The 24,782-nt window shown below is 38.4% G+C and overlaps 4 protein-coding genes and 1 long non-coding RNA gene across 7 annotated transcripts; 2 read left to right on the top strand and 3 right to left on the bottom strand.

The window, feature by feature from the left end:
* Positions 1–2,717: 2,717 nt before the first annotated feature.
* Positions 2,718–4,458, bottom strand: LOC131324282 (uncharacterized). The gene is made up of 3 exons (XR_009199278.1): positions 4,335–4,458; positions 4,048–4,159; positions 2,718–3,218 (listed from the first exon to the last, which is right to left on the bottom strand). It is a non-coding gene; the product is annotated as an uncharacterized LOC131324282 (long non-coding RNA).
* A 1,073-nt stretch (positions 4,459–5,531) lies between these two features.
* Positions 5,532–7,393, top strand: LOC131324280 (non-specific lipid transfer protein GPI-anchored 5-like). The gene is made up of 3 exons (XM_058356188.1): positions 5,532–6,188; positions 6,752–6,826; positions 7,027–7,393. The coding sequence occupies exons 1-3, from the start codon at positions 5,867–5,869 to the stop codon at positions 7,161–7,163; spliced, it is 534 nt and encodes a 177-aa protein (XP_058212171.1). The 5' UTR covers positions 5,532–5,866; the 3' UTR covers positions 7,164–7,393.
* A 105-nt stretch (positions 7,394–7,498) lies between these two features.
* Positions 7,499–12,960, bottom strand: LOC131324275 (protein CDC73 homolog). Of its 3 annotated transcripts, none has more exons than XM_058356183.1 (4): positions 11,785–12,960; positions 11,391–11,473; positions 11,123–11,257; positions 7,499–7,844 (listed from the first exon to the last, which is right to left on the bottom strand). In XM_058356183.1, exons 1-3 carry the CDS (start codon positions 12,812–12,814, stop codon positions 11,165–11,167), a joined length of 1,206 nt encoding a protein of 401 aa, XP_058212166.1. In that variant the 5' UTR covers positions 12,815–12,960; the 3' UTR covers positions 7,499–7,844; positions 11,123–11,164. The 3 variants fall into 3 exon arrangements, with proteins under 3 accessions (XP_058212166.1, XP_058212164.1, XP_058212165.1); XM_058356181.1 differs by having other exon boundaries at positions 7,499–7,803; positions 11,785–12,923; XM_058356182.1 differs by having other exon boundaries at positions 7,499–7,847; positions 11,785–12,923.
* A 7,663-nt stretch (positions 12,961–20,623) lies between these two features.
* LOC131324277 (uncharacterized) lies at positions 20,624–21,929 on the top strand. Its single transcript, XM_058356184.1, has one exon. It carries the CDS (start codon positions 20,734–20,736, stop codon positions 21,751–21,753), a length of 1,020 nt encoding a protein of 339 aa, XP_058212167.1. The 5' UTR covers positions 20,624–20,733; the 3' UTR covers positions 21,754–21,929.
* A 1,106-nt stretch (positions 21,930–23,035) lies between these two features.
* LOC131324279 (uncharacterized) lies at positions 23,036–23,979 on the bottom strand. Its single transcript, XM_058356187.1, has one exon. The coding sequence runs from the start codon at positions 23,806–23,808 to the stop codon at positions 23,245–23,247; it is 564 nt and encodes a 187-aa protein (XP_058212170.1). The 5' UTR covers positions 23,809–23,979; the 3' UTR covers positions 23,036–23,244.
* Between the last annotated feature and the right edge of the window lie 803 nt (positions 23,980–24,782).

Genomic DNA, 24,782 nt, shown 5'->3' on the forward strand with positions numbered 1-24,782 from the left:
ATTTTCAATGATTACTCTATTCCCTTCCATACTCAGTACCTACAAATCTAAATCTAAAATCCCAAAACGGGTCCTGTAGTTTTATGAAAATTTTGGAAACACAAAAATTGTATTTTCATTTGTTTTGAAAATACTTTAATCAGCCTAAAAAACAAATAAATAAAAAATTTTAGGATACAGGCACTTTACCAAAGCGGCACTGGGCTCTAGCTATAGCCCAGATCAGGAAGCTCCTCCGATCTGAAAAAACGTGAATACGGGATGGAGAGATGCGGTCGGCGGCGAGACCCTTTGTCAGATCGGAGGAACCCGACGTTTTTTTGTGTTTCGAGCGATAGAGGGAAAGATCTTTGATTGGTTCTTGAAGATTTGTAGAGGCAAAGATCTTTTGGGTCTCGCCGCCTATCGCATCCCGGATGCGTTTTAGGAGTCCCTTTCCAATCAAACATCTATCCCTCTATCCCTCCATCGCAGAGAAAGGATCAGAGATGGAACAATAGAGAGTCCCTTTCCCAATCAAACATCTATCCCTCCATCGCAAAGAAAGGATCAGAGATGGAACAATAGAGGGAAAGATCTTTGATTGGTTCTTAAAGATCTATGGAGAGAACCAGAGAGAGGGGGAGGCATTTCTAAGAAAACCGTTCCATCTCCGGGGTATAAAGGAGGAGAGATCTAAAGAGTTGGGGGCTTTTAAAGTACTGTTTTGGGTGTTTTGGGTGGAGTGTTAGGTTATGGTTTTACGAGGCTCCGTTCCACAAACCTTCTTAAAAAATAAAAATTTATTTTAGAACTTTTCAAAGAAAAATAAGAAGGATTATTCTAGAAAACTCAAATAAGTAGCTTATTTCATATTTTCAAACTCAAAAATAACGTAAATGAAAAATAATTTTTCAATTTTTTTTGCACCGTATTAAAAAATCTCAATGAGATCTATCAAATAAGATCCATATTGATAAGAAAATTATTTGCGTAAATACATGATTTTTAAGCTTAAAGTTGCCTTTACCAAAAAATAAGTACGTACTTTTTATTTTGTGGAACAAGCCTTATTATTGAACAAAAAATAAAAACTTATTCAAGTTCTGGAATGGGGCCTGAGACCCCACCAACAACAAAGCCATGGTTAATAGAAAATTATGGGCTGAGCAAAACCGTGGTTTGATACTACTTATATACTATATGTATAATTTCTCTGTTCGAATTTAATAGTCTCGTTCAATTTTAATAAGATAAAAAATAAGTTATATTTCTAAATTGGTAATAAATTTTATATCCAATATGGATCTTTTTTGATAAATTTTAATTAAATTTATAAGACAATATTTTTAGAATTATATAAATTATTATAAATTATAATATATAATCAATTAAAAAATAGCAAAAAATCTCCAAAAAAATTATTAAATCCGAACAGATGAAGTCTATTTTATATGGGGCTCACTCTGGATTTCAGAAAAAATCCAAAAAAATTTATAAATTTTAAAATATTATTTTATAAGACAGTAAAATATCAGCTCTAACGAATATCGATAAGTATTATTTTTTAATTTGTAGAGCGAAACAAGCCTCGCAGTTAAGCTGTTTCACTTCTAGAAATTCAAAATTAATATTTTAAAATTTAAGAACATTTTTATAAATTTTTATGGAATTTGAATAAACCTCATATGATGTGTAATTATGTAATATAACTATAACTATAACTATGTATTATACGTCAGCTGAACCAAAAACAGAGAAGAGCAAGTGGCGCACATTACCATCAAATAATTAAAATGTGACCATTCGAAAATACTACTCCCTCCGTCCCAAATTGGATATCAATTTTTGATATCCGTGCCAATTTCAATTCCTTATATCTTTCGATATGGATCTCAAAAAATATTGTTTAATAGTTCTCGATTAAATCTATTATATAAAGTTTTCAAACTCATGAAAAATATTATAGATTAAAAGATATAAACGACGAAAAATGACACGAATTTTAGAAATTGTCATCTATTTTGAGACGAAAGAAGTATCATACTTTACTACTAGTGAAACGTCTGGATCATGCTTTTTCTCTCGAGAAGTGCGATAGCTTAGCTCGTCTTCATAAAAGAGCTATTCATAAATAGCCCCCTTCCACTAACAAATTTTTCTACTTTTTTTTTATTTTATTCTTATTTTGAATTTTTTTTTGGTTTGTTAATTTTGCTTTGATAAAAATTTCCTTCTCCAATATTTTAAATAAGAACCACTTTTAAGTAAAAAGTCAACTTTTTTTTACTTTTTTGTTTTACTTAAAAGTAGTCTTTGTTCAAAATATTTGGATAAAAGTAAAAAAAAAAACTTTACTTTTTTTATTCGTCTCATCAAAAAAATTTGAAGCAAAACGAACAAACGCCAAAAAATTTAAATAAGGACAAAATTAACTTTTTTTTAAAAGTCAAGTGGAACGGCTCATCAAACAAAGGGCAAATGTCGCACTGTAGTACGAATAAAATCTGAATTCATTATCTTCCATAAGTTTGGTGCCTTGTAAGATAGATGCATCTCCCTTCTTAATCCAGTGAAGCTCCTTGCCTTGTTCCTGCACCTCATTTCTTTTGTTGGGGAAATCCACGCAGAACACCACCTCTTGTTTGTGTGATCTACCTGTCAACATAATTTCATCTAATAAACACAATATATATATTCAAATTTATCAAATCAACATGCACCATAATCGGTAGCAATATTACCAGTAGGGCAACAATAGTCCTCTCTCATTCAGAACAAAAAAAGAAGATGATTATAATAGGCCAGCTCTACGTTACTCTCCTAAATCAAAGATTAAAAGGAAGTCAAAGGCCCTTATCCCTTCCAATACATGACTTGTTCATTCTCATAAGGCAGTCATGAATATGATCCCACAAAATTATGACAAATGGATAAGGTAAGACTTGATAGAGAGATAGCAACTAAAAATCCGAATATGATCACGTAATTACAGATCTCTAATTGCCAAGCTTTGACTTGGAACCCAAACAACCCACAAAAGCATCATGCATCCTACTATGGGCGTCACAAAAAGCATGCTGATTGATTATATTCCGTAACGAAGCAATTGACTGTCACCTATGACTCTCTATGCCATAAAATGAGTCCGCTTGTAGCAGCCACCATGCCCTCCAAGCTGTGCCTTTGGTCCATCTACACAATTTAACTCCACTATGCGAACCAATAATCTTATAGCCCTGCAGACATAACGCAATTGAAGAGAGGAAGTTAACATGAGAAGTTAGCAGGATGATGAATGGAGTAATACACATGTAAATATAATGCACATGCAAACCATATCTGTAACAAAAGATATCATAAATATCAGGCAAGCAACAACTACTGAATTCTCTCGCACAGATCTAGTTCAATATGGTTGACATAAATCGTGAAATATACACATACATACCTCAATTACTAACACAAAAAGCACACTATGAATAATTGGATGGCAGAGAAATCCAATTTCGAGCGATGGAAATTGGCTTTCTCACTCGATCTTGTATCTGAAACATGTATTCTATGCTTACAAAAGTAGACGTAATATGGAACGCCTAAGTACATCCTGTATGGCTGAGGGAAGCCTGCTATCCCTTTCTTCGCCTCCTGCTTCATACAAAAGTATTTGAACGCCTAAGTACATCCTGTATGGCTAAGGAAAGGCCGCTATCCCTTCTTCTCGCCCTCCTTCATACAACAGACACCTATTATACATACTTAATGCACCAAACATATATGGATTGACTAAGGCGTAGTAATATTTGCCAACAAAGAACGAAAATTGCATCAATCTGGCATTTTAAAAACATACTATGAAAATTGGTAGAGTGATGAAAATTGGCTCACAAAAGTAGAAAAGTGGAAATTGGCTCACAAAATTGACTATCGTGTGTACCACTTAGCTACACACTTGGGTAATTTCCATAGTGTGTTTTTTGAGCCAGTTTATGTCTTTTTTTGCTTTTCTTTTGTGTGTTTCTTTCTTTTAGATTGCTCATTATTTGATTAGTGGAGGTATCCATGTACCTCAGTGTAGCAAATTGAACATTATTGTGGATGAGGTATACGTTCGACGGAATGGGTACAAACACTCTTCCAGCATGTTGTCATTCTTGGCGGAGTTCATGTCTTGATATCTCTCCAAAGAGGAAAAGCAGATACAATAAACTACAATTAGACAGTAGCAAATAGCCAAAAAGAGAAAACAAAAGGTCCAACAAGTGAAGCTTATATCCTTCTGTACAATTTGCATGACAGTTTTTCTTTGACCCAAAATGCAAATGTGCTCTTGGTTTCCAAACTTGCAAAAGTACCTCGAACACATCAGCAAGAAAAGGAATGGTTGCATAGTCATTACTCTGTGACAAGATCATGCAAAATCCCTGCAGTAAAACAATAGCAAACAGAATAAGAATTTTTGATGCCACAAGCTATGACAGGGTCTCGACAAAAATTAAGCTCAATGACTGGAATAATACCAATTTTTGGTATTTCCAATGCGCTCTGTCTTTTTTACACAACGATTTATTGTTTATAGAGTTTCTGATCAACTTGAATTTCGCTGCTTCTTTTTCATTTTTTCTTTTTAGATCGTGATACCATTTGTCCACACTCGGATCTCTACTCTTTTATTCAGGCCGTTCACATTGTAGGGTTCGTCGAATAGAACGCATACGCAAAGCTCATGTTTATAGAGTTTCTGATCAACTTGAATTTTGCGCGGATGTATTACTGTATAGTCTGTATTCACAAGCCCTACACCATGAATAGCTCGAATGACTAAGTGGGGATCTGGATGTGGGCAAACTGCAACCTCCTATTTCTGCAACAAAGCTTTGAAAGCCGAGTCGATAATATCTCCACTACTCGACTGTAACCGTTATGAGTTCTCTCCAATCGTCCATTCCAATTTCAAACAAAAGCCCAAATTCTCTTTAGGGCCTGTTTGATCGGCCTGATTAGACTATTTCTGGCATCGGAATGCACTCATTGGTGAAACAATTACATATTCATTTTTTCGGTAATTCATGTATTTGAATCAGCTTACGTGCACCTTAACAATTACATATTAATTGGAACAATCAAACTAGCTTGTGGGTATTGCTAATACCCTTACAATTAATCTGGTGACAGTCCTCATCCTATATGATTATTTACTCTGTCGTTTGTAATCCAACCAATCAAAACAGCCTCAAACTTTGGAAATTAGGGAACCTGCTGTTCCTTATGTGCTCTGACCCATCCGGGCCATCCAATTTCGACAATGGATGGCTCAGATTTCATCTCGATAATGAACAAATGGACGGCTGAGATCTATTTGTTTGAGATGAAATCTGAGTCGTTTATTGCCAAAATATATGGTCCGGATGGAGTTAGCACACATTCTCAGACCCAGGAGCTCTAGAAAAAGTAGTAGGAGTCAGGTACAAGTAACCCTTGTTGATTAAAAGGTACAAGTAACCCTTTATTCCGAGGAAAAGTCCCAAAAAGTCTCACCTTTGATTGAATGAAGTAATGACCCTTAAAAATACAGGTATCTGCATAACCAGTCCACCAAGGCAAAGAACCCACATGGGTTAAGTACAGTAGTTTTGGTTACCCACATAACTAACCATTAATCAATCCATTGGCTCAATCAATCTCCTAAAACAAGTAGAGTAGGAGGAAGTGGGTAACCCATATTAACCCATCTCCATTTGACTCTCATTCCTCCCAAACTTCCCTATATAACTCTGCACTTTTCCCTCTTCCTTCCACAACATCACCAACAAACACTCTCTCCTTCCCCCAGCAGCAACAAATCGTAGCCCACTGCCATTTTCTTCAACAAATCCGACGACTCCCAATGGCTCGTCAAGCAATCGGTTTTGGCCTAGTCCTGGTTGCCGTATCGGTGCTGTGGGCTGGAGCAGCGGCTCAGTCGTCGTCGAGTTGTACCAATGCGTTAATAAACATGGCGCCTTGCCTCAACTACATAAATGGAAACTCCTCAAACCCCCCTTCGGGATGCTGCACGCAGCTGAGCAATGTAGTTGAATCGCAGCCTAAGTGCTTGTGTCAGGCCCTTAATGGTGGCGGCTCCCTTGGGATTACTGTCAATCAGACTCGGGCACTGGAACTTCCTAAAGTTTGCAAGGTTGAGACTCCATCCAGTAGCAACTGTAATGGTAAGGATGTGTTGCAAATGCTAGCTGTTCATCAACTGTCTTGTGATTACAGTCTAACAATGTTTCCTTCTGATTTCGGTATCAAAAAACAAGAGCCAGGCAAAAATGTGTTCCTTGCTAAGCCGTAATAAGCTTCTTCAAGTGGAAAACGATTTTCTGTTTTTCGAACGTGTAAATGTTTTCCAGACATAACGAGACCCACCAGTCTTCCTAACGCCACAACCATTGCCGATGCCACCACCCCACTAACATCTCCATTGCAGCTGGCATAACCAGGTCCACCACCACGGCTGCTGGGACCACCAACCCCACCAACTACCTCCCTGCCACCACCATGACTGCCATCACCAACCTTGTCACTACAACCACACCACCATCCCAACACCATATCAACCCTCATCATTAACAGCACTAGCAAGGAAAATCATTTGACATTTTCACATATGTTTTATGTTGGAATGCATTTTCCCTGAAACAAAACTAACTTATAATCATAACACCAAAATGCTAGACAACGAGGCCATGTATCTCTCTACTAACTTGTGACATCTCTACCTAAGCAGGTGCTTCCCCGACGGGCTCTTCCTCAGGAACACCAGCATCTCCAACCACAAAAACTCCAACTACATCACCTTCAGGTAAAATGTTTTCCTTAATTGACATGGATTGAATAGCTATATGGCAGTACGATCTCTTTTCCCTTTGCCATATGTTAGGGTGATATAGAACCATTTACATGTTGGCAGTTAAAAAAGCATCAGCCTACCATCTCTATAGAAAACTTTCAACCGTTCCAACGTATTATATGAAGTTCATGTTGCTTTTTACATTGATGTAGGAACTGGGTCAAAAGCTGTGCCATCAACAGACAGCAGCTCATCCCCTTCAGATTCGAGTTCTACAAAGATGACAGTTTCTCTGTCTTTTGTCCTCCTGTTCATTGCATCTTATTTTTCAACCTCCACAATTTGCTGAGTTTTCTCATCTGCCTGCGTTCCATCAGTCCAACATATACCCTATTATTTACATTGAATCCTATTTAATTTCTCTTTTTTTCCTAAATAAAGGGTCCATACCATGGAACGTATATTTGTACTGTCATTCTTTGGCAACCTCCTTAGGGGTTGACGTGGTTTTGTACTACAGGGAGAGTTATTTTCCTCTTCCCTTCTCAATAAAGATGATTTCTAGTTTATTTTTTCCAATTTCAGACCAAGTAACAAAGAAAATAAGGATTAACGTGGGAAAACATGGGAATATCTGAAACTTAGCAATGTGAAAAGCAATAATATCCTGGGGGATCGGCGCAATTGATAAACAAACTCGTTATATACCAAGTTGAACAACTTTTGTCATTTTCTATCAGAAACAACATTTGTGCCCAGGAATCGCAGAAGACAAGCATCCTGAAAAGCTGACGCGTCCCAGACAAAAGAAAAGGGATACATGATAAATAATTGTAGTTCAAAAAACTTCACCCAAGACAAACCAAGCACACCGGCGTGGCAGCGTTCAACTACTTCTCTATACTCGCAAAGTTTCACTGTTCATGTCAGTCCTCCCGCATCGCATCAGTCGAAACAGCTATCAAAAGTCTCTCTTTTCACCTCGGCAGCTGCAAGCAATGTTTATGCATGCATGGAAGGCACTCAAATGCTGCTTTAAAAACCAACAGATCGGAAATGAAAATCAAGTGTGCATAAATAACCAGGAAAATTAAGTGTGCAGAGTGAGTGAGTGAGTGACAGTTGCGACACTAAAAAAACGCAGTAGCAAGACAAGCACATCCAGTAGAACATAACTACTAAACAAAGGCATTTGTAAAATATATGACCCAGAGTATGCAGGAGTACTATGAATAATAATATATTACAAAAAACAAACTTATAAGCTAATTAAATGGTGGATTGATTGTGGTTTAACCAACATTTGAAGTTGAACGCCAGTGCCCACATGAGATTCAATAGAGCTATTATAGCATAATTTAGAGATGAACAAGACAGTTAAATACAGACGCAGCAAGAAACAATCTTCAAACCACATCATGAAGCTAAATTTAGAAGATGAAAAAATAGAGACAGACAAATGGACTATTTTGCTCCCATTTTAGTATCCATATCACATGAAGATGACCTAGCTGTCCATGTGAGGAGCAACTAATCAATCCAAGTTATCCAACTACATCATCAAGCCAAACCTACTTGGTTAAGAGAGGGAAGAAGAGGAAAATGAGGATTGAGGGGACCCAACAACATCAGATTCATTCAAAATGAGCCTTAGCCTCAACTCAATCATGTAATACCCAACAATTCAAGTAGCTTTTCATTCCATCCTAAATGCCAAGATCTAGGAATTAGCTTACATTTGTTCTGCAGATGATCTATTTTTCTTTGATAGGCCAATTCTCACTACTTCCATATTGTAAACAAATACCCTTTTAGAGGGTCACAATTTCTGAGTAATCACCGCATATGAACACGAGTAGGATCTACACTGCTGTGAATTCAAATTCCCAATCCTGAACCGAATTGAGTATCTAAATGGTCCTTTTCATGGTCCTCTTAATTTGTGGCCCTCTTTGTGAAAAAGAGTTAAAACATACAAAACAAACCCTTTGAATGTCTTTAAGGTGGTTGTATGCCATATCGTCTTTGTCAGTTTTGATTCACTCTCAAAATAAATCTCCCTTTTCTTGTTACGAATAATACTTAGCAAGAGAGAACTCTATTTTTGAGACTAAGGAGAAACTTAAACAAGAGATGGCATTTAACAATACTAAGACCTTAAAAAGTATTTTGAACCCTTCTGCAACAAGAAGGCGGCAAAAAAAAAGTCATAATTCAATTCAGCAAATCAAAAGTGAATCGAACAAATCACAAATTCGCTTCACTGATTCACAGCTATTTCCAATTCATGCAACCTAGCGAATCGTAAATCCTAAGATTTGGAAAACTATGGCTGAGACTGAAGATTCATCTAAAATGATCTTTGCAGCCTTTTGGGATTCTAGCTTGGTGCTTTGCCTGTCAAGTACTTTGGGACACCCAGCATTTCTACTAAACATACAGCTATTGCCTGTAAAAGTCTCCTTGATAAAGTTGACGCTAAAATTAGAGGCTGGGCTAACAAATATCTCTGTTAGCTGGTATACTTCAACTCATCAATTTATGTTCTTTAGCATTCAAGTCTACTGGACTATACACTTTGTCCTTCCTAGTTCAGTCTGTTTGCAATAGAAAAGCCCTCGGCATTTCCTCCAGACTGGGACCACATCTTACCATCATTCTAACAAAGTTCCTAGGGAACCCTGATGCTTATCTAGACGGTGGAATCATGCCTCTTTTCTCAGACACATCTGGGCCATCTGCCATCAGCATCAGTGACTGTGGGTTCAGTGGTGTCGCAAATATCTGATTGAAGGCAAATGTTGGACTAAGAGTTACCCTTCCGATTGTTCCTGGACCTGAAGGAAAGTTATTATGTGGAAAACCACTGCCAGGGCCTTCATAAAGCCACATTTGGAAATGGAAAGAACATCTATCTTTGGTTTGATAATTGGTTACCCCAGGGTCCTCTGATTGATTACTTTGGCTATAGGATTGTTGAAGCTTCTAGATTCCTCTTAACATCCAAAGTCTTATCAATCAATAATCTACAATGCGCACTGAGCTTGGCCCATTCCCCTTTCTTTGCTCCCCACTATTCTAGAGCTGACAAGGTCCTGTGGGACATCTCCTCCTCTCCATCTATGTTCAATGCTGCTATTACCAGGAATGCTATCAGACTTCACTCTCCTACTGTAACTTGGCATAAACTTTTATTGCCTCCTACGTGCATACTGAGGCATAGTTTCATCCTTTGGATAGCTATACAAGGAAAGCTTCATGAAGGGGATATGTATAAAAGCTGTGGGGGCTTGACGACTCTGCTCTTGCCTCCTTTGCCAGCAAGAAGATAAACCCATTAATTACTTGTTCTTCGATTTCCATTCTCCACAATGATTTGGAACTAGATTTGTGATCTTAATCGCCAAAAGCTTAGTGGAAAATCTTTTTACAACTCTATTAGGATGATGCTTGAACTGCTATGTTTATCATATCTGGCGAAACCACAGGATTTCAGTAAAAATCCAGCAGTCTATAACCTCTATGTTGCATCAGATTCACTGCTATCAAAGGGTCCCAATTCTCTTCATCAAACTTTCTTCCCTTAATAAGCAGATTTTCTAACATTGACATAATTCCCTCAAGGATCTTCTCTGCTCCCAAGCTGTTGTTTTGGTTCTTTTTTATTCTTTTTTATTGTATCCTGTAACCAGGAAGTCACTCCTTCCTTTACTATTCTGTCATATGTTATTTTCAATGAAACTCAAATACCCAGGAAACAAAAAAGCAGCATAATCTTACTCATCAATGTAATGTTGCTGGTCAATGCAATTTGCAGCATAATCTTACTCATCAATTCAATGTTGATGGTCAATGGAGTTCAAAACTTGAGGATTTTGATGGCGAACAAATTATGACCAGTATTAAGAAGCGTAATAGCTATGGAGGTTAACGTGGTTTTTTCTCCCCTTTAAATGGTAGGGAAGAGTGAGAGGTACGGTGCTCTATGCACTATATGACTACATAGTCACAATCTCTTAGAACACTGACATGTACAAAGAAAGACTTTAAAACATATCCCATACCCCAGAAACCGCTCATAAAGTACATTGTCATAAGAAGGTGTAATATACATGATTGAGCCAAAAAAGACAAATTGAAACACTGACTATTAATTAAAATGAGGAAAAGAATGATCAATAAGGCCAGACTCCAGAGATATAGGAAACTGCGTCCACTGCAAGTTTTATTACGCGTATTGTGTCCAACCAAATATGTCAGTAAAGACCACAAAATACGACGTGGCTGTTCTTTAGAGATTTGACACACCTCAAAGAAAAATGTGTCCTTTCAGATGAAACCTGGCACAACTCAACCATGTGACCGTGAGCGCATAAATTCTTCCAATTTGTCCCACACCTCAAGCGCTGCAGCTCTATCCTGGTGCCTCTTGTTCTTGCTAATCTGCAGAGTCATCAAAGACAAGTACAATAAAGACATTTTCACTAGAGGAAAACAACATAATGAAACTCCTGGCTTGATCACAGTATCAGACAAGAACGAATAGCTCTGAGACTCTGAGTAAAAATATGCTCACCGATATAATTTTCACATTCCATTGCTTGACAATCTTAGCTGACTCCACACTATCATCCTCGAAACGCATATAGAATCCCAGAACTGCACAAGAAATTAGCACCCACAAAATTTCAGGATTTATGTTTCTCTTTCCATTTCATTCAGTTCAACAAGGTCACTATGGTTATGAGCCTGTAATCATATCTAAGAGCACCGATAGTTCATATTTAAAAGCCTGCAATCCTAATGCAAACGAAGATATGAATCAAAAGAGTAAGGTTCATACTGTACAAAAATCAGATTAAAACCCAGATAAGCCAAAAGGAACAAATGTACATTCCAATAGCCCAACCACACAATTTCATGATCAATTTAATACCAAACACAATTGAAGCAAAGAAAAACTTTCTCACTTTTATTGAAGATTTCCACATGGTCCTTGAAAGGCCAATCCTTGAACTGCCACTCCTTCCCCAACACGAAAACCGCCACCACCCTATCCCAATCCTCGGCCTTCAGCGCCGATGGCTTATCCCTCACCTCATACGCGGTCACAACCCTATCCCTACTGAACTTCTTCTGCACCGTAACACAGTCTGGCTTCGCCACCTTCACCTGCTTCATCTTCGCATCCGTCGGTATAAAAACTCCGTCCTCCAAAAACTCCTTCACATTATAAATCGTAATCAGCGTCTGCAACGCGCTCGGCACCAATATAATCGGCACCCCTTCCCCTGCCTTCCCCCCTTTCACCCCCATCTTCGCCCTAGGCGTCGAATCATACCCTAACCCTAACTCCTCCCCAAACCCTCTCTCATCCCCCCTCATTAACCGATTCTTCGCCACCAACCCGTCCTTCCTCTGCTGCGAATCCGACCGCTGCCTCTCCTCCTCTCTCCTCGCCGCGGCCTTCAAGACCTCGTAAAAATCCTTATTCTTGCACTCCAAAATCGCCTCCCGGTCCCTCACCGGCCTCTCCGCGGCCCTAATCATCTCTATGTAATTCTCAGACAACCCAACCCTAGAAACATCCTCATTGACGTCTAGCCCGGGGTCGAACCGGGGGTCGAGGCCGGGGTCCTCGGGGCGATATTCGGCAGCGGGGGCGGGGGAGAAGTTAGGGTTGACGTACTGGACGGCGTCGGAGGAGGAGACGTGGCCGAGGAGGTAGTCGAGGAGGGGCTTGCGGTCGATGAAGGAGACGGTGGGGACGGCGAGGGGCTTAATGTTCTTCATGTAGTCGGTGTACTTGAGGTGGCTGTGCTTGAGGAAGTGGATCAGGGTTTCGAGGGTGAAGAGGTGGCCTTGCTTGGAGCGGTAGGCGGTGGGGGCGGCGGCGGGGAAGGAGTAGTCGGAGCCGAAGCGGAAGTCGTCGTTGACGCGGACGATGCTGTCGAGGTCGTTGCGGATGGCGTAGTCCCGGAGGACGGAGAGGGGATCCATTGCTGCAGAGAGACAGAGCGCGCGGTGGTTTCAGTGAGAACTCAGGGGAAGAGAGAAGAGTGAGAGACCTTGGGATTTTGGCTCAGTGGTATTTCTCTTTGGTTAGAGACTCGAGTAGTGTAGTCGTGACTACGATCTGATGCAGCAGCGGTCGATGCGAGAATTCCAAAAATAAATTAGCTAAAATCCACCCTTTGAAAAACTAGACGTCATAAAAAAAATTTAGATGCATACTATTCTAATGCCCGTGAGAACGAAACAATTTAGCTAAAATCTTTCGATGTCAATGGACTTTTTGAAATTAACGGAAATAATTGGTCGTTTTCTTAAGAGAACTGAAGTAATTGCTTAACCCATTTGCTAGAGGTGGCAAACGGGCGGGTTTGGGCGGGTTGAAACGGGTCATGTGTTAAATATGGGCGGGTCGAATATGGGTCAAAAATAAACGGGTTGGAACGGGTCGGGTTAAATGTGGGTCAGACCAAACCCAAACTCGCCCGACCCGACCCGTTTTCCTTCTTTTTTTTTCCTTTTCCCCTTCCCCCCTCCTTTCTCTGATTTGTCTCAATAAGAGGATTCAAAAAAGTAAAATTTTATGATTAAAACTCAATTTGTACGCTCCGCGTCAATTTTTTGTTGATTATTAGTTCTATTCAGAGAAGAATCGAAAAATTAAAAAATTATGATCCAAACCCATCCGACCCGACCCATTCTACTTCCTTTTCTCCCTAAGCTAAAATATCCGGTATACCAACGCTGGCTTTGGGTGCATTTGGATTAAAAATTGAGTGACTTTTTTCTTCTTCTTTTTAATTTTTTTTGTATTTGTTTATTTTGCGTTAAACTTTTGTAGTTTATTGATTCATCTCAATGAGAGGAATCAAAAAAGTAAAAAATTATAATCGAAACTCATGAATTTTTGAATAAAGACAAAATAAGTAAAAAAATAATCTTTTTTGTAAAAAAAAAAAACTGAGTTTCGATTAAAAAAAATTTATTTTTTTAATTCCTCTCGACGAAACGAATCAATAAGTTACAAAAATTTAAAGCAAAATTAACAAATGCGAAATTTTTTTGAATAAAGACAAAAAAGAAAAATCATTTTGACTTAACAATCAAAACCCACCTGAAGTCTTCTTCTCTGTCCTTTAACAAAAAATCTTATTTACAGACCATTCCGTAAAGAAGGGTTTATGAAGACCAATTGCGCACGTCCAAAGTGTTTTTGGATGATTCGAATTGAAAATCAATTATGACCGGTAACAATTAATTGTGACCGGTCATAATTGAAAACGAATCTCAGCAAATTAATTGCACGAATGGATGACTGAAAAGTTTAGTGCAAAATTATCAAATAAAAAAAAAAACCCATTTTAACTTGCCAAATCCAGATTTGTTTTAGTTTAGTTCTTTCCAAAAGTCAGAGAGAGAGAGAGAGAGAGAAAGAGTGGGGATTTGCAAGGGAATCTAATTGAAGTGAATAAAGCAGACCGAATTTGGTCCCGTACAGGAAGTGATTTTGTGCAAAAATTGGTATTTTAGGTCTAATCCATATTGAACTCATTTTTAACCCATCTAAACCCATATAAATATGGGTTTATATGGGTCCAACCCATATCAACCCATTATACAATATGGGCGGGTTGGGTTGGGTTATAAGTGGACGGATTTGGGCGGATTAAGAAATGTGGGTTGAGATTGCCACCTCTACCATTTGCCATCCCATTTTCTCTAAATTTTTTGGGTTTTCTTTTCATACTTTTGTTCCTCTTTTTGAATTTTTATTAGATTCTATTAATTATCCGTCTTGACGAGAGAAGTCTAAAAAGTAAAATGTCATTACCAAACAGCAAAAAAAAAAAGAAATTATTAAGACAAAAAAAATACCGAACAGCTGGTATTGTTAATTTTTTTACCGAAAATCCTATTGGTACCGACGGTACCATAGGGAAAATGTACCGACGGCCACCGGACGGCCGATCCGAGCCGTCCAAAAATTTTAAAAAACAAAACCGAGTGGGCCTACGCGAGAATCAATGGCATCCGAGGTGTGTAGGGTACTTGATCCGAGCACCCCTTTTTCGTCTATATACATATAGACGAAAAAGGGGTGCTCGGATCAAGTACCCTACACACCTCGGATGCCATTGATTCTCGCGTAGGCCCACTCGGTTTTGTTTTTTAAAATTTTTGGACGGCTCGGATCGGCCGTCCGGTGGCCGTCGGTACATTTTCCCTATGGTACCGTCGGTACCAATAGCAGTACTCTTTTTTTACCGTCTTATATGAATTTTTTTAGTTTCGGTTCACATTTTTTACCTTTTACTGATTTCTCTTGTCGAGTCAGACCATTAATCCTAAAAATTACGACGAAAACCTCAATAAAAGTTTACAAAAAGTAAAAAATACCAAACAAAAAAATTTAGGAAGAATGGGCTGACAGATGAACTTGATGGAGAAAACCAGCGTAGAAAGGAGAATCATAATAACTTCTCCGGACCACTATCTACCACTATTTTTTTATTATTACCATCATTTTTTAATAACTCAGATGTTCAGACCAACTTATGCATATCTCGACTAATCTCGGGGGTTCAATCTCATCACTCACTTGCAAGGAACCCAATTAAAATCGGAACAAACCTCCATATTGATAGGCCCCAAAGAAATTGATCTGAGAGGTTCCAAACCTATGAACTTACAAAGGAATAAACTCTTAAATCTCAAGGCTTAACCATTAAGCCAACCCGTTGGGCTTTATTATTAGCACTAATGAATTCCTGGCGATTATATATCTAGCTATTGAATTCCGTAGCCTATTAACTGGCTAATTACAAAGAAAATTCCATTAATGAATTTCTTTGGATTATCACATACATATTATTTTATTGAAATAAATCAAAGATCTCATTTAATTCTTCAAGTTGGTGCAATAGATTTTGTAAATTATAAGCAAAATACTATATTTTTTGCATAAGTTTTCATAGTGGACTAAAATTTTGAATGGAGGGATCATATATTATACTCCCTCTGTTCCTAAATAATAGTCCATTACGAAAAGACGTATAATTTTTGGACAAAAAAAATAAGCCTCTTTTGTGCATCGTTTTCTAAATTTTTTGACACAAAATTAAAGAACTATTGCAATCTTTAATTTGGTGTCAAGAAATTTAAAAAAATGATGCACAGAAGTGCTTTATTTTTTGGTCCGACAGTTATACGTCTTTTCGTTGTGGATTATCAATTGGGAAGAGAGGGAATAGTGTATATATATTATATATACAAAATATATAAGATATTAGGTAGCAATATATATACATGCGTACGTTGCCGATGAGACATGCGATTACCAAAAAAAATATCTATAAACACTAGTGAATTTGTACTTCAATGGGTGGGGAACATATCTTAAGGGTTAGCTATCCATTTCATCGAAAATGTGTGTGTTTTTTTTTTTTTTTACAACTCAGATGGCAGGATCAGCTTACGAGCATATCGAATAATTATGGGGATCCATTCCACCGTTCATTTGCGGGGAGACAAATTAAAACTGAAGCAAAGCTCCATATGGACTAGCCCCAAATGAGTTGATAACACTTGAGAAGTTTCGAACTTGAGACCTTAGGAGGAAGCAAACATCTATGTCTCAAGCCTTAACCACTAGAAAAACCCCTGGGTTTGAAAATGTAAATTTGTAAATATTGAAGCAAAAAATTTAATAAAGAGAAAGCTTGTCAAAATATTCAAAGAATTCAACAAGTTGTGAACGATTTAAATTACCAAGGTTCTATGTCTTTTTTTTTCCCCTCAAAATCATCTATGCAGCTATGGCTGAACGTAGTGGTCGTTGAAGGATTTTGCTATCAAAGGAGTGACTGTTTGGTTATGGTTGCATGGGTAATTTGGGCAGTAGGCATTGCAAAATGTGTTGACATCATGATTTTCTGGTAAGAATCTGACGGTGAGTTAATAGATGGGGAATCTTGACAATTGCTTCAAAACAATTGTTTCAAAAGTAGGGAAGGTCAGTGATATTTCAGAAACCTCAAGGGAGGTCTCCGTCTTTGTCAGAAACCTCAGGAAGGTCAGTGAAATTTGTTCCTTCAACTTTTTTGTTTGAAAACAAATTAGTGAGTGACGATTTGTCAAGTCATGGATCGGATTTATGACATCTTTTCAATTTTCACCTTATTTTTAAGTCTGTTCCATGCACAGGGGCGGGAGAAAAATATTGGTGAGAGATTTTTTCTTTTTGTCTCGTGCATTGAACAGACTCAACACCAATTACCAATTATTCTATAGTACTTACTACTACGGAGTAGTACTACCTCTGCTTCAAAATATTTTATCAGTTCTGCAAAACGAAAACTTAAACATAATACCGTTTCTTTAAAAAAAATTCAAACTTTTTTTACACATTAAAAAAATTCATTGGCCTCTAGTAAATTGTTAAAAACAGATTGAATTTTTCTTTACAAAATTGTGTTAGCTTTAAATTAGTGTTTTGGCAGATCCAACAAACATTTTCGAACTAACAGAGTAGATTGGATAGGCCCACGTAGACCCAAACCCATAACTTGGGGAAAATGCTGGCCAATAATATATTTTGATAATTAATATTCGATAAGAACATTTTCAGCATTAATAAATATTCTCAGCATATTCTTAACGAATATTAATTAGGGAAAATGACGGCCAAGAACGTGTTTTGATAAATAATACCCGCCAAGGACATTTTCAGTATTAACAAATGTTTTTAGCTTGTCCTTGACGGGTATTAATTATCAAAACACGTCCTGGGCAGTTATTTTCCCTATTAATTATTAAAACACGTCTTGGGCCGTCATTTAGTTATTTGCAAGATTAGCACAAGGATTCCAATGTGGGTTTTGTTAGGCCCACAGTTCTGATGTAGAACACGTGGAGACCCAATTTCATGATCAATTGGATCGGTCGAAGCCTCAGAAGCTCAAATGTTGTTTAATTGCAAATTACCTGATTTGGCAACTTTCAAACAAACTTGGATCGGGCCTAAACTTGGTGGGCTGACTTATTTCTGCGTTGCGGTCGATACTCATGAACCATAGGTTGATGATTAATGGTGTTTTTAGGCCTAATTCATTCGTTTAGGCCTCAAATTGGACGTTTTTGCCGTTTTAAAAAATATTTGTTTCGTTAATAACTTTTAGCGTATAATTCCGTAAAAGTTAATTCTTTTTGGGAAAGCCATGTTTTTCTTTCCTTTTTTCGATTTTATTATTTTTTCCAAATTTTGAGAATTTTCGTTTTTGAGTTAGGATTTTGCTAGGGTTACGTTTTTTTTTTCCTATAAAAGGAGTTGTAACCTAATATTTATGCATATTTTTATTAATAATATTTAGACTTTGTCTTTTTCTCTCGTGGACTCAAGTTTATCATTCGTTCGATTCGATTAGTACGTAACTAGTCTTTTGTGAATTCTGATGTGTCAAGTGGTATCAGAGCCACGTTTTTCCTAGTTTGATGGCACCAAACATGGCTGAAGAAATACCCATTGACGTTGGTCGTGGGCTTGCTGACCTGAGGAAGATGATGGAAGATAATTGAACACAGTTGCAAGATAGAAGCACTCAATTAGCCGAGATTCGTCAAGATATTCACACTCAGTTTCGCAGAGATCCGTGAGTTGCTGCAAGGGTTGACTCTACAAAATCGCCAAAGGCTAGAAAAGATTGAGAAGGATCGCGCGCAAGGGCGAAACTGTAGTATGGCTGCCATGGGCTATAGCCCAGGTCACATTCCAAAAAATAATAATTATATGTAAATGTTAGTTAAAATAGTTTTAGCCCAACCATTTTCGTCTTAAGCCCAATCCATTTTAATTAGCCCAGCCTTCTTTCTTTGAGGAAAACCCAAACAAAGTCTTGATCGATTTAGGAAAAACACCGTAAACAAAATCCCATCCTTTCTTTGAAAATAAAATTAAATCAACTATGGAGATTGGAGTTACAAAATCTTCTGATGTGGAGATGAAGATCGGCGGCCTAATCGTCAGAATCGCATCATAGTTCGCCGGAGTCTTGGATTGATCAAATGGGGAAGTTGGGGTTGGTTTTGCCTTTGAGGAAGAAGAAGTTGGGGTCGGTTTTGCTTGCAAACTTGTTGAAAATATCCACTCAGGTTCGATAATAAATTATTTTTACTCTCTGAAACATCGTAGATACAACTTGTATGTTTCTTGTACTTTTATTTTGTTTATTTTTTAACATTTTCGTATTTATGTACAAGTTTGCCTCTTTTTTTGTTCATATATATAAAATTTGGGTTAGCCTAGGGCAAAATTAATTTCTGATTCCGCCCTTGATCGCGCGTTGGGATTTTCCCATCACCAACCTCCTAACCAAAATAGGAACCGCATTGAGGGATATGTTCGCAACCAACCTATTCTCTAAAACGTCTCCGGAGGATATTCTTATTATCACTACGATGATAGGAATGAATTTGACGCGCTATTCGAGAACCATGATGATTATCAGTCGATAAAGCGACAAGCAAATTTCAGGTATTACGATAAGTTGACACAATTTAGTGGTCTTGAATTTTTTGAAGATCGTTTGGATTGGATATTGGATTTTTGATGATTTTTTTGAGTATACGAAAACTCCTTCCGAACGAAGGTGGAGGTTTTTACTATTGAAGCTTACAAGCCTAACACTACAATGGTGGTTAAAATTACAATCGTCAAGAGATCGATTGGGCAAGCGTCAAATTCATGCATGGTCGAGAATTAAAAGACTTTTGGTGGAGAGATTTTTGTCATAGAATTATGAGGAATTACTGAAGGAAAAACATGGACCAAAGCAACAAAATACAATTATTATTATCAAAGATGTCGTTGAAGAAGTTGTCAAAGAGGTTGTGATTCAAGTTGATGAACCAAAAATTGAAACGGAGGTTGATGATAAGACAAATAATATAGAAGCCGTGGATGATGTCATATTCAAAATTGATATTAAAAATAATAATATTGATATTGGTGATCAAGTTGTCGAGGACCAAAATAGTTATACATTGGAGGTGTTTGATATTGATATTGGTGCCAAGGAGGAGATTTTGGTCAACAACATTGGTGAAGGTAAATTGGTGTTTGAAAACATAAATTCAAAAGAATCGGCCAACAATCAAGTCAGAGCATACATACACTGAATGGATTCAAACCATAATTGCTGGCATAACAAAATTAATGTTGCTTCAATCGATTTTCTTGGAGTGCAACAATTTGATTGGGTTTCCAATATTCGTTTAGTACATCTTGTCAACAAGTTGAAGTATGAAGAAAAAAGATCATCGCAAATACATTTTTCCATGAATTTTTATTTGAAGTTAAGAAATGAGTTGAAGCATTCAAATTATCTATTTCTTTGGCATGGAAAGAAAAGGAAACTGACGTAAGACAAAATTCTAAAAGATTTTTTTCTTATTTTTATGATTCCAGAATTATAAAAATAAGAATCTAAAATCTTATGTAGAATTGGAATTTTATTTTTGAAATTATATTATTAGGAAATCTTATTTGTGCTACATGTTTTACATGTTTTTAATCTTTTTGTTTTGGCATGATTTAGGATTTCTTTTAAGAATTTTCTTTTATTTTATTTTAAAATTTTATTAGTCTTTTATTTTATTTTATTCTTTATAATTTCTTAACTAGCAAGAAATTGTGTTACTAGATTCCTATCTAACATAGAATTTCTCTATTAGTATAAATAAAGGTTGTAACTTATATAGTTATTCACCTTTTTCATCAATAAAATTATAAGATTATTTTTTTTGCTTGTAGACTCAAGAACTCGTTTGTAGAAGCAAACATTTATTTCGTTTAAATTAGTACGTAACTAGTATACTGTGAATTCGCTGCATCAAGTTCTCTCTGTGCAACAATGGATCCCCTCTCCGTCCTCCGGGATTACGCCATCCGCAACGACCTCGACAGCATCGTCCGCGTCAACGACGACTTCCGCTTCGGCTCCGACTACTCCTTCCCCGCCGCCACCCCCACCGCCTACCGCTCCAAAATAGGCCACCTCTTCACCCTCGAAACCCTAATCCACTTCCTCAAGCACAGCCACCTCAAATTCACCGACTACATGAAGAACATCAAGCCGCTCGCCATCCCCTTCATCTCCTACCTCGACCGCAAGCCCCTCCTCGACTACCTCCTCGGCCCCGTCTCCCCCTACTCCTCCGACGCCGTCCAATTCGCCAGCCCTAACTTCTCCACCTCCGCCGCCGAGTCCTCCGGGACAGCTTCGAGGCCGTTCGATCCCTCTCATGGCGTAGAGGATCTCATGGAGTGGTCCACAAACGATAATGTGACCACTTCCTCCTCTTCAAAAGAACAGCAAGTGGATTCGATCAACTCCAAATTCGACGAGATCGCTTTGACGCCGTTCGATGAGATGATGACTTTGAGGCCGTTCAATCTGTCCGACGTCGAAGATCTGATGGAGTGGACCACGGACGATAACGTGACCCGCTTCTGCCTTTTCGAAACGTACACTTCGAAAGAACAGGCAGTGGATTTCATTACCAACATAGCGATTCCTCATCCATGGCTGAGAGCAATATGCCTGAAAAACAGGGCAATTGGGTCAATTTCAGTGGCACCAGGTTCAGGAATTGGCGCGGGGAGGGGCGAAATCGGGTACGCCCTAGCATCAAAGCATTGGGGCAAAGGGATTGTCACGAGGGCGGTGGAAATGGCGGTTTCGAGCGTGTTTTCGGAGTTGCCACATCTGGTGAGGCTGGAAGCTTTGGTCGATGCGGAGAACTTGGGGTCTCAGAGGGTGATGGAAAAAGCTGGGTTTCAAAGGGAGGGTGTGTTGAGGAAGTATGCTTTTATTAAGGGGAGGTATAGAGATTTGGTGACGTTTAGTCTTGTCCGCTTCGACGTTCCTTAATTTTTGAATAGTGGTTGAGACCTAAAAGTACTTATTTCACATGAAAGTGTTCGGAACTGTGTTTGGCAACTCGGCATCATAGACTCGCGGTGACACTAATGCAGGATCATGGATATAGTTCGATAATATTTTTCTGGGTATGACATTACGAAGTATATAAGCTAATTTTGGATGAATGGTTTGTCCATTGCAACTCTTGATTGACGCATTGCTTTTTGTCAGTTTACATTCCCACAAATACTGGTTTGAATGGATCATTCTAATCAACTTTAAAGAACACCGAACCCCGATGAGTTGGTCCAGTAGGAGTATAAAGCGAGCATGAGAAGAAGTAAGAGGTTTACTTTTGAGTCTGTAAAGTTGACTTTTACTGCCAACAATTTTTTTTTGAAGCCGATAACGATTTGCTCTGTAGTTAACTTTAAATTGTTGAAATTGATTGAGGTGCCTGTAAATTAACAAGAATACCCAATTATCTTACCTGAACACATCAGCCATCAGGCATGCTACGGGTATATTGGACGGTAAGTATAGTCAAAGCCGGCTCTGGGCATAAACCTACCAGGCGGTTAGGCCTCTCATTTTGGTTCCAATTATAGGGCTTCCAAATAGAAGAAATCTAATAAATACTATTATGTATGTCAATTATTTTGTAGGTAAGTTTGTGTAGTTCAGGGGTAAGGAGCACTTGTGCTACATGAGAAACCCAAGTTTGAATCCCATCCACTCCAACTTTTTTAACATGAACACCTTTGAACTTATACAAAAAATCGTTTGGAAATGATGTTGCCGTGGTTCAACCACGCGACCAACACTTCCTATGAAAAGGTCAAACGAATTGCCATTGCACTACAAACCATTTATGCTCCAATACTCCAAATACCAACTTTTGAGAGGTTCCATTTTCAAATCTCGCCTAGACCTCGAAAATCTCGAGGTCGGGCCTGAGTATAGTTCAAAGGAATCCCCTCTTTGGTGTTGGGTAGAGGCATGGTAAATTAGTCAAATAGGGGACCTAAAGGAATAGAATACAGAGTTGATCATTGAATTGCAAGTAAACTGGAAAAAAAAAAAACATTTCGATCATTGGACCTAATCATCCACCCAAACCAAAAATATTTTGCAGCAATGTAACATACCCACGAAAAGTATCATCATCCATGATGTTGCATTAGCATCACTGCGATGCCAACACAGAATTTTGAAACACTTTTATTTAAATATTTCTACGCTTCTATTCTGTTGGAGGTGGGAGTTCGTTAACAGTTTAAACCCGGAGAGATTACATACAAAGCAGTCACAAATCTCTTTATTGATTGATTTGATTCAGTACACAAATCTGAAAATTACAAACTCACACGTGTATATCACCTCACGGCTCACACACCTCACAAACTGAACTCACTACTCTCTCTCTCTCTCTCACAGATTATTCTCACTCTCTCTCGGCCCACCTCACATGTGCAAGATTAACTTTCAACATATTCAAGATTAAGTAACATCAGTGCGGTCCGTGCGGAGAAGACTGAACATCACCGCATCTCTAGACGTTCCCTTAATCAAAACATACTTCCGCAGCACACCCTCCTTGTGAAACCCAGATTTTTCCAACACCCTTTGGGACCCCAAATTCTCAACATCAACCAGAGCTTCAAGCCTCTCCAAATGTGGCCACTCCAAAAATAGAGTTGAAACCACCATTTTCACTGCCCTTGTGACAATTCCTTTGCCCCAATACTTTGATGCTAGAGCATACCCAATTTCGCCTCTCCCCACACCAATTCCTGAACCTGGTGCCACTGAAATTGACCCAATTGCTCTGTTTTTCAGGCATATTGCTCTCAGCCATGGATGAGGAATCGCTATGTTGGTAATGAAATCTACAGCCTGTTCTCTGGAAGTGTAGGTGTCCCAAGTGCAAAACTGGGACACTTTATCGTCGGTCGCCCACTCCATAAAATCGTCGATGTCAGACAGATCGAGCGGCCTCAAAGTGATCTCAGAAAATTCATGGTGATTGGTTTCTGGGTTGGAGGATGATCCATCACCATCCATCTGGAAGGCTTTCTCTTTTAGGGTTTGGTGGGTATAGAGTAGAATGGAACGTCTAAGGCACAAAGCATTTAGCACTAGAAAATGTTTCGTGTGATATTAATATAGGAACCAAGATTGAAGGATTCATACTTTAGTATATAAATTACTTGGAGTGGTGTCCAAGGAAGTGATACCGTAGGAAGAAGGGAGGTAAGTTCAATGGAAATCTTAAATGGATTTTTTAAAGGGTAAATTATAGTTAACCCCCTCAAACTATGTTTCGGAGACACTTTACCCCCTCAAACATTTATTTTTAGCACTTAACCACCTCTAACTAATGAAAATGCAAAATTGACCAACTTCTGTTAGAGAGTGGATGTAAGTTACTGTTTTGCCCTCTATTGAAAAAGAAAAAAAGGAGGGTTCCAAGAACAAACCATTCCACAGTCTCTCTCTCGTCTCTTCCCCACCAAGATTCCGAATTTCCACAAACCCAAAACTTTAATCTACTCATAATCGACAACACAAACTGAATCTCAACCTCAATCTCCTCAAACCTTAACTCTAGAAGATTACCCAAACCCACAAAACCCAGATCAACCACAGGTATATCAAACCCATTTATTTGCCAAAATCCATTTTATAACAGAGCTTTCTCCGGGCAACCAACCCACCGCCCTCACTGCCAGCCGTATACTCACCACCGGATTCTCCAAACGGTGCCGTACAGAAGCAGCAGTTCTCCGTTCAAGTCTCGTTTCCTCTAACATCACGTAATCGCCAATCGCTCCTCCAGTCACTAAGCTCGACCCGCCGCCGCCAACACCACTCTATTCTTGGTAGAAAACGATAACTAGGCTCCATTGAAGGACTCCCCGCATTGAAGTAGAATAATTAGTGAGCCTCTGATTCTGAACAAGAGAGAGAGAATATGTATACAGTTCGCTTTGGATCTGCAGCAGAGGGCATGGGAATGTCAACATCATGAGTTGTTA

The sequence above is a fragment of the Rhododendron vialii genome, chromosome 4a, assembly GCF_030253575.1.
Source record: "Rhododendron vialii isolate Sample 1 chromosome 4a, ASM3025357v1".
NCBI classification, from domain to species: Eukaryota; Viridiplantae; Streptophyta; class Magnoliopsida; order Ericales; family Ericaceae; genus Rhododendron; species Rhododendron vialii.